Here is a 9,705-nt window from a genome sequence, read left to right on the forward strand (position 1 = left end):
GGTGTTATTTATGAGTTAGTGAGCCTGATGGACGAGTGGTCTGGTGTGCTGGGAAAGATGAATGGCTGCTTTGCTGTGAGCGGTGTTACAGTGCTCCTGTGGGTGCTGTGGCTGCAGTATTGCTTGAGTTAGGGAGGCATGGAAAGGCCCTTTGGTCAAATGTGGAGAATTTTGAAACAAAAATCCCAGCGCACTTTCTGGTTTATGTGGGGCCTTGTGTTATTTCAGGGTATCCATTTTTATTTGCTTCCTTCTTTTCTTCTGAATAGCAAAGCCAGCCCAAGTCTGCTAGTGAGAAGTCTCAGCGCAGTAAGAAAGCCAAGGAGCTGAAGCCGAAAGTCAAGAAGCTTAAATATCATCAGTATATTCCCCCGGACCAAAAGCAGGACAAGGGAGCTCCTCCCATGGATTCATCCTATGCCAAAATACTGCAGCAGCAGCAACTCTTTCTCCAGCTTCAGATCCTCAACCAGCAGCAGCAGCAGCACTACAACTATCAGACCATCCTGCCAGCTCCACCAAAGTATGGGTCCTAGGTGTAGCTCTCTTAGCAAGGCCTTTCCCAGTGCTATTACCAAACACGTTGTGTTCTATGTGTGTGGTGTGGTGAACGGGTGTGATGCACTCAGTCTTCTTGGGTTATAGTGGGCCTCAGAAAGGGCCAGTGTTGGAGATGAGCATAGCCAAGGGATGGATATAGCCAAAGGCGTGCTTTAATACTTAGGGTGTTTCTGGACCTGTATGATTGTTGGCATACATAGGTACGCAGATCCTCTCAGCAGGCTGCTCCTGTACTGAGGGCCCCCAGTGCCTTTCTGCCTTGGTTTTGATGGCTGTGGTTTCTCTTTTCCTGCAGGCCTCCAGGAGAGCAGCAGACTGGTGCCAGTGCCCCAGCCGTACGCAGTCTCTCTGCTGCAGTCAATAGCACATCTTCGGTATCTTCTGGTTCCGGTGGGCTGATGCGACAAAACAGTAATGCTGCAGTGGGCAAGCCAGGCCCTCTCCCTGCCAACCTGGATGAGATGAAGGTAAAAGTCGGTGCTGCTCTCAGTCCTGTGGAATTGGAACTGTTGGTTTTTTTTTGCTATTGTCAGTGATGAGAGTGAGCACTGAGTCACCTTTCTGCCCTGGAGCAGAGCTGAGATGGACTGGTAGGAGCTAAGGCTAACAGCTGGCAGTGCTGCCCTGCAGCCTGGACCTGAGATGCAAGTCTGCTGGCATGCAGGGGGTCAGCTTGTTCCTTTGCCCTAGGGCTCTGGCAGCTGGTAATAGTTGTGGTTATTGTGCTTACTGTCTTAATGTTGCCCTCTTTCAACCCCCATTAGGTGGCAGAGCTGAAGCAAGAGCTGAAGCTGAGGGCCTTGCCTGTCTCGGGCACAAAGACGGAACTGATTGAGCGGCTCAGAGCTTACCAAGAGCAGAACGGCGCAGCCGGCCAAACAGCCTCCACTCCCAAGCCCAGCACAGCAGCCATTCTCCCCAAAGCTGCTGAGGTGGTGGTTGCTTTCCCAGCTGCCAGGCTGAGCACGGGGCCAGCCCTAGTCACCACTGGCATCGCACCAGCGGAAGTAGTTGTGGCCACGGTCACTGGTGGCGGCGTGATGAAGTTTGGCAGCACCGGCTCGACTCCACCTGTTTCTCCCACTCCTTCAGAACGCTCACAAATGAGCACAGGGGATGAGAATTCAGCCACTGGGGACACCTTTGGAGAGATGGTGACTTCGCCTCTGACCCAACTCACCCTGCAGGCGTCTCCAGTGCAGTTCCTGGTGAAGGAAGAGAGCTCCAAGTCTGCCTCCTGCAGCGTCAGCGCGGCACCCAGGTCGGAGCGGTGCAGCACAGGGAACAGCAGGGATGCAGAAGTTAGGGACAAAGATCAGATGCTGCAGGAAAAGGACAAACAGATTGAGGAGCTCACCCGCATGCTGAAGCAGAAGCAGCAGTTGGTTGAGATGCTCAGACTGCAGCTGGAGCAGGAGAAACGCGCTCAGCAGTCGCTACCAGCCCCGGCGGCTGTGGGAGAAGGAACAGCTCTCGCCTCCAATCCCGTAGCGTTTGGTATCCAGGTCAAGAGTGAAAATGGTTTCCCGAGCTGCCAGTATGCAAAGCAATCCAGTGGCCAAACCGACCAATTCAATCCCACACCAACCTCTAGCCAAATGGACACTTCGAACCCAAGCCCAGTGCCAAAGAAAGCCGTGATGGTGAAGCAGGAGGTGCCAGCCACAGAAGCAGAGCCGCCGTGCCAGTCCCACAGCCCGCGGCTGTTCGTTGGCCAGCAAGGGAGCGACCTGATCAAGGGCACTCCTCCCCCAACCCTCATCACCGACTCCACAGGGACCCACATCGTCCTCACCGTGACCAAGCAGAGCGCTGAGAGGCAGGGCCTCTCACCCCAGGGGAAGGCAGTGAGCAGCTGCCCGACCCCACAGGTAGGCAAAGCTCAGATCCCAATCCCACTGCTGCTGTCGGGTTCCCCTCTTCCTCTTCGTGCTAGGGTCTAGGTTACCATAGGATCACTTCCTATGTTGGAAGTGAATGCCAAAATAAATGCCCAGACACTTGTGATGGTGGCTAGTAGTTCACGGCTATGTACATCAGAGCAGTATAAAGACTGCAATTTGGCTGTGCTGAGTTGTGTACAGCAATGCATGTCTGTGCATCACAGGCTGTCCAGCGCTCTCAAAAACACACGATTCTCTCTCCCATGAGGCAAGATCTCAGGCTTGGAGGACAAGGGTTTGCAGGCACATTTTGCTACTTCTCGAAAGGACAACTGTGCCTGTGGCATTAGAAAAAGCAGGGTGTATTTCACCCCTTGTTCCTTATTGGAGAGATTGTACTCAGAGTGATAGATACATCACTTTGTCTGCTGAGAGCTGCAGTCAGACCCTGAGAGCAGACTTTTGCATCTTGACTGCTCTGTTTTAATGCATGTCAATATTTCAGGGCTAGCAGAGTCTTTCATCAGCGATGATCCACTATTCCCCTGTTGGCATGAATCCAGCACTTAGCAGAAATGTTCTAAGAGCTTTTTCCAGGAAGGCATAAATGTGCTTTATGGCATAAGTCAAACTCCAGCATCTTCCATGGAATCAGGGAAAATTTCCATTCTCTGCTGCCACATTTCTTGTGCCTGCTGCAGAGCAGTGGCAGTGTCTGCTATCAGTGACAGGCCCTGAGCAGGCTGCATTTGCTGTGCAGCAGACGAGATGCAAATCAGCTAAATGCCAGTGCTCAGCATCACCCCTCATACTGCAGCTCCAGCTGCTGCTCCAGAAATGCATGGATTAGCGGTAGGTGCTGTGGCAGAGCTGCCAGTCTGAGGAAGCCATGGAGAGCCAAGGGGGTTAGCCTGGCACTGCCTTCTCATTGAGGATGCCAAATCCTGCTGCAGTTTGATTTCTCTGCTTGATAAGACAGAATGATTGCATTTCATAAAGATTAAAGAGTGAGGAAAAACAGACTTCATAAATCCTTTAAGAATCACAATTAGCTCCACGTTGTGTCAGGGGAACAGTTTCTCACTTCTTCTTTCCAGAGAGTACAATCATCGCCCACTAAAACTTCCAGCCAACCGCAGTGTCAGCCACCTGCAAGCACTCCTCAGCAGCCCACACCACAGCAGCAGCAGCAGCAGCAGCCCAGAGGCCTGAACCAACCTGTCAGAAAGGTAGCGTGCCGCCTGCTTGCTTTTTCCCTTTGTTTTCCTTTGCCTGCTGCAGGGTTTGTAGCACTGGGTGGGAGGGAACACATTCACCTACTCCTGATCAGAGACCATCATCACAACTAGTGAGGGCCCAAAGCAGCTTCTGCCACAGCTGGGTGAAATACCAGCCAGTGTTTCTGCAGGGGTTTCTACCAATTAAAAACAATGAGAGGTCAGAGTGGGCGGCCTGGGCTTGTAATGGTGCTCACGATTCCTGAAGGATTGCTGCTGAAATGAAGAGGTGGTTGCTCTGCAGAGATCATACCAGTTCATTGTGTCTTTGTGATGTGCAGTGCAGACTGGAGAAAGAGAGCACCTCTGGCATCATCCCTTCTCCAAGTGACAGCTGTAAAGACATCCTGCTATGCACCTCCTCCCTTGCTAGCCCACATCAGGGATGACTTAGCTCGCTCTCTACCATGTAATTAAGAGACAGAAATATTTCTACAAAGAATTTTTAGACTTTGAAGGGTCATTTCTGAGTCAGGTCCTGGAAAGGATAAAAAGATAGGATTAATTTCTAGCATAGACATAGTGGGACACCCATTTTGCAAAGGCTCGGTACCTTAGTTCACATTGAGACCTTTGAGGAAATGCAGAAGGTAAATGAAGAAACTGATTTCCCTTAGAATTCCTTGGCTTGCATGCTGTGGAAGCATCTGGAGCAACTCCCCAAATCCTTTTGCCTCCCTGCAGAGTCAGAAGCCAGGCCTGCAGGTTGTCACAGCACACATTGTCTTTCTCAGCTCCTACAAACCTGCAGCCTTTCTGCTTCGATGGCTTCCAGAGAGGGTCCCTGAAAGCTTGTGCCCCTCTCAGGCAGACAGCAAACCCCAGAGCAGCTCAGCAGGCAGGCGCCTGGGGCTGCGTCTGTACACAGAAGCCACAGAGAAGACAGAGATTTCCAGGGAAAACAGGATGAGGTAGTCGACACGTAAAAGGCTCAAACTGCCTGGGGATCACTGCTCTGGCAGAGCAAGTGTCAGTGTGGTTCACTCGTAACCACTGCAGAGGCAAAGACCCCATCCACATGGTAACATTTCTTTTGGGCAGCAGTGTGCTGATTCATCTGGTGAAGCTGAGTCACCAGCTCCGCTTCCTGCAGCAACACTTGGGGTTTCCTTTGGAGACCTCTGGTACTGCTGAGTGCTCTGGTGATCTTCACACCCTCAGGCTGTGGAATTTGCTGCTAATGAAACCTGCCTGTGTCCCCAAATCAGGCGTTGGAGGAGAAGAGAGGAGGATAAAGGAGAGGGCCTGGCTTGGAGGTTGAACAAATCAAGGGAAGTGTCCTCTTTCAAAGTGCCAGGAGTTCCCCACTCAGACCGATGAAGCTTTCCCCATCATGGAGCAGCCTGATGGCGGTTTGTGGTGTGGTTGTCTTAGCATAAAAAATATCAGCGAGAGATTTCCAGCTGAGTTGAGGGGAAGTCTGTGTCATCGGGGCATAGTGCATGGAGTGCACAGAAGCCAGGCTGCTAAGAGGAGCAGTGCCCAGGCAAGAGGAGGTGTGACAGTCGCTAAAGAAACCATAAGCTTTTCCCTGATCATTCCTTCTGTCTTTGCTCTGCACAGCCCTCATCCCAGCCCAGCTCTCCTGCCGCCCCCTCCCCTTCCCAGATGGACCTGGAGCAACAGCAGCAGCAGCAGCAGCAGCAGCAGCAGCAGAAGCAGCAGAAGCAGCAGCATACGTCGCTTTTTGGACCTCCTCCACCACCTCTCCCTGTCCCCTCAGTCCCACTGAAAGAGCCACCGGGCTATGAAGAGGCCATGAAGCAGCAGCCAAAGACCCAGGTGAGAACAGGAGGAAAGGTGCTGCTGTAATTCCATTTAGATTCCTGACCTGGGCCACTGAAGGAGAACAGAGACAAAACAGCCCCTTCTGAACCTTCTTATCTGAATTCCTTCTTGAAATTCATTCTGGAGGGGCTGGGGAAGATCCCATGCCCAGGTAAAGATCCCAAACTGGTCAGTGCCCAGTGGGTGTTAGAGCAGTTGCTGACTGCACCTTCACCTCCAGTAGCAGCCTGGGATCATGGAGGAGTCTGGTGCCATGCCTCTGTGTGCTGTCCCTGCAGTGACAGCCCCGTTACTGGGATGAGGGAGGAGAGCCAGCAGCCAAGCGTCTTGCTGGAGGGAAGCTCCCCTGTAATAAGAAGCTAATCCTGTGCTTTCTCTCCCTAGGAGAATGGCTGTTCCAGCCAGCAGATGGATGACTTGTTTGACATTCTCATAGAAAGCGGAGGTAAGGAGACAAACCTGCATTTCCCAGCCAGTGGGTTTGACCTGGGGATTATAGAGCACTGACGGGAGCACGTGTCATGACCCAGCTCTTTGCTTCTGTGTCCCTAGCAGTCATTAAAGCACCAAGGGAGATGTCAGATGGGCATTAATAGGATCGAAAAGCTTCTTGGTTGCTGTGCTGCATCAGCTGTGGGCACGTCTCTGCTCTGAGCCAATGCCTGGGTTCCCTGTGGGCAGACCACAAACTGCCTTCAGGCAGCAGAACGCAGGCATGGGCAGATTCCTTATCCCTGTCTGTGCTCAGTGATGGTTCGGTCCTGGGGGGGGTCCAGGTTGCCATGCTGGGTGGAAGGGATCGCTGCGGTGTTTGGCCACGCGTTTCCTCACTGGCTGGCGTGTTTGTTCCCTTGCAGAGATTTCTGCTGACTTCAAGGATCAGTCATCCCCAGCTGGAAAAGAACCACCTGCAGCCCCGGCCTGCTCCTCACCGCCCAGCAGCCACCATTCCTCAGAGCTGGCGGTGCCGGTGTCGCTGGGGCAGACGGTGCCCGTGGGGCGGCTGGAGGACTTCCTGGAGAGCAGCACCGGCCTCCCGCTGCTGACGGCAGGCCACGACGGGCCTGAGCCCCTGTCCTTGATCGATGACCTCCACAGTGAGATGCTGAGCAGCTCGGCCATCCTGGACCACCCGCCTTCACCCATGGACACCTCGGAATTGCACTTTGCTCACGAGCCGTCCGGGGGCATAGCCTTGGATCTGGCTGAGGCTAATTTGGACAGCATGGACTGGCTGGAGTTGCCAGGGGGATCTGTCATGAGCCTGGCCCCCCTCAGCACCACGGCTCCCAGCCTCTTTTCCACAGACTTCCTTGATGGACATGATCTGCAGCTGCACTGGGATTCGTGCTTGTAACTCTGTGAGCAGAGACTGAAGGGAATGGGTGCGGGAGGGCACGGGCATGCAGGGGGAAGAGGCCAGTCAACCAAAAGAAACCCCAGAAACAAAAGAAAAGAAAAAAAAAAGGAGCTCCTAGTATCCATACTCCTCTCCCCACAGTGTTCCTCCTCTATGAAGCCAGCAGTAGCAGCAAAGGCAGACCCATGGCTTAAACCACTGCCAGCAGAGCAGTGAGGTCAGGAGAATGGCTGCAGCTCTGGGTCGAGAGCAGAGCTGGCAGCCCCGCTCCCTCCTGCAGGATGTGGGCATAGAGCTGCAGGTAACAAATGCTTCCTGCAGCAAGACAGTGTGCGACCGGACCCCAGCCCTTCTGAAAGCAGTATCCCACTCCTTGCTGGCAGATCTGGGGCATTAAGCTGCCCCAGTTAATGGTTGCGGAAGGGGATTATTCTACCTCTGGAGCAGGGCACAGAGGAGGGAGCTGCCAGGAGGGCTGCCTGCTGCCCCTGTGCCATCCGTCAGGGGTCACCTCTGCCACAGGGCTGTAAGGAACAGGCAGAACAGGCACCTTTTCCAAATACAGCCAAAGGAAACCGGAGTTTCCCACCAACCTGGTACTCTCTGAGGTGGTTTCTTAAGTCCTGCTGAGCTTGGCAAAGGCTGCCCACTTGCTTCACTTGCTTTGGGCTGCAAAAATAGACTTTTAAGGTGCTAAAATCCAGGTTAGATCTGTCCTCCACTGACCCAGGTCTCCAGCTCTGCCTGGAATCAGCCTGCAGCCACTCTGTTCACTGCCCCCAAGCTGAGCAGGGCATCAGCCCACTGTCCCGGGGAGTGCAGAGGGGCACAGCTGCCATCAAGTAACATATCATTAAGGGCCACGTGCAATCTTTCTCCTGCCTTCAGCTGTGCTACTGCCTCCCTGCAGCAGGTGACCCAGGTGTAAAGAAGAGCTCCTCCCACCTCCAAAACTGCCCTCCAGCCCCAAGGAGGGAAGGATGTCAGCCTCAGCAGCAAGGAAAGGGAAGAGGCACTGCTGAGAGGGTTTGTGCTAGCTCAGGAGTGCAACTGTGGGGGGCCCCTTTCTGAGGAGAACAGATGGGCTTCTGTCTCTGCTTGCTGTGCCCACACCTCAGTGTTAAGAGGCAAACACAGCAATCAGCTGTGGCCTGGTACCTCCATTCCTGTACACTTGCAGCCCCACGGTACTCACTGTCAGGAACTGACCTGGCAGCTGGTTGAGCTCACACTTGCAGTGCAGCTGGGAGAAAGTCCTGCCTTCCTGAGCCTGATCTGCTTGTCAGCTACATGGGGAGCCACTTTCTTAATCATTTGTGGGGGATGCCTGCTGACAGCTGCCTTTCTGCCCCCACTCCTTCTGTTGCCCAAGCCCCAGTCCCATCATAAAAACCAGTAACTGGGACTGGGGGACCACCCCTGCCCTTTCCCTCCACTCTTGCCTTCCTCACTTCTCATTTCTCAGGCCCAGCACGATTTTGGTGGTTGGGCGTTGTGTGTACTGGGAAGCAGGAACCTGGCACAGGGGAGCAGAGGCAGGAGCACATTAGAAATCATGTTGCAGAGCTCTCGCAGCACGGGCCCTGACTCTGCTTTGAGATATGAGCAAGGACAGTATTAGAGCCCCCCCAGGACAGCTGACTGGCCATGGGACCACATGGCACAGGAGGCAGACAGCATAGGAGAAAAGTATGGCAGGGGAGCAGGGAGGGGGCAGGAAGATCTTTCCTCCATGAAGTATTTCACATGTTAAGGAGGAAAAATGAGGCTGCCTTTTCCTCAAACTCAAGCAAAATCAGCTGCTTTTAGCCTTCAGAGAGTAGCAGCTCCCTCAAAAAGAAACACCTGCGTGATTTCTTTGGTACAAATAATCACGAAGTGGCAACCAGCAAATAAAGAATGAAAGTATCCAAGTGCAATTTGCTCCTACAGAAGGTGGGAGCATTCCACCTGCACCCCAGGCCTGACTCAGCTATGGATCTTTGTGCTGGGCCGGGGCCCCCAGTCCTTGCTGGCAGAGCTGCCAGCGCCCCTTACTGGTTTCACCCTTCCCCTGGGTGAGTGGCAAAAGGCTCAGTTCCTATGCACTGCTGTTCGCCTTTGCTTACCCTCCTCCCCTTGCAAAAGCTGTAGGAATACATTACATTGGCCCAATGTACTTGAAACCAGCTGAGGAACGCAGCGAGCCTGCCAGGGCCCTCTGCACAAAGGGCTTCTGCCAGCACAGCAGCGATAACCTGGTAGCTAAGGGCAGTGGAACGGGGCGTCTCATCCCAGAAAATAGAGGTCTTTTCCCCAAGATGTGCCCAGAGCAGGCTAGCCCAGTTCTCTGCTTTCTTACTATTATTTGTTTGAATAATAGTTCAATAGTTCTTTGTTGGAAGAGGTATTCCCCTGGACATACATTTCTGCACCCACTGGGAGAAACAAAAAGTCTGATGTTCTGCCTCTACCTTGAATGTAATCCTGAATCTTTCTGCTGTAACCACTACTTGTTTGTAACGTGTATTTGACTAGCACGAACTCTCCCTTCCACTATGCAGCAAACGGCGAGGGGTGATCGGCACCGTCTGAGACGGATGGTGTTGGGGTGTCGGATCCAGAGCGAGTATTCAACTGGAAAAGGATAAGAGTGACAAGTTAATGGGGGAGAGAATGGATCTTTAAATTGAATTATTTTTTCAGTTACAAATATTTGAAAGAAAAAAAAAACATTTTATTAAAAAAATTCCAAACGGCCACGTGCTCAGAAGCTTCTCTGTGGTGCTGGTGGGAGGGCCTGACGCTGCTGCCTGTTCCAGCTGAGGGTGGGTGAGCTCTCTGGTCCTTCCAAAAC

The 9,705-nt window shown here is 53.0% G+C and overlaps 1 protein-coding gene across 3 annotated transcripts in view; it reads left to right on the top strand.

The window, feature by feature from the left end:
* The window catches only part of MRTFA (myocardin related transcription factor A), a 96,583-nt gene extending 86,975 nt beyond the window's left edge, over positions 1 to 9,608 (top strand). For all 3 annotated transcript variants that reach the window (XM_085225921.1, XM_085225913.1, XM_010710671.4), the window contains 7 exons: positions 270 to 523; positions 857 to 1,028; positions 1,326 to 2,432; positions 3,542 to 3,673; positions 5,285 to 5,503; positions 5,894 to 5,954; positions 6,367 to 9,608. In XM_085225921.1, the coding sequence (XP_085082047.1) occupies positions 270 to 523; positions 857 to 1,028; positions 1,326 to 2,432; positions 3,542 to 3,673; positions 5,285 to 5,503; positions 5,894 to 5,954; positions 6,367 to 6,866 (2,445 nt within the window). In that variant the 3' untranslated portion in view covers positions 6,867 to 9,608. The remainder of the gene's footprint in view (positions 1 to 269; positions 524 to 856; positions 1,029 to 1,325; positions 2,433 to 3,541; positions 3,674 to 5,284; positions 5,504 to 5,893; positions 5,955 to 6,366) is intronic.
* Positions 9,609 to 9,705: the final 97 nt, after the last annotated feature.

The sequence above is a fragment of the Meleagris gallopavo genome, chromosome 1 (assembly GCF_905368555.1).
Source record: "Meleagris gallopavo chromosome 1, MGAL_WU_HG_1.1, whole genome shotgun sequence".
Taxonomy (NCBI): Eukaryota; Metazoa; Chordata; class Aves; order Galliformes; family Phasianidae; genus Meleagris; species Meleagris gallopavo.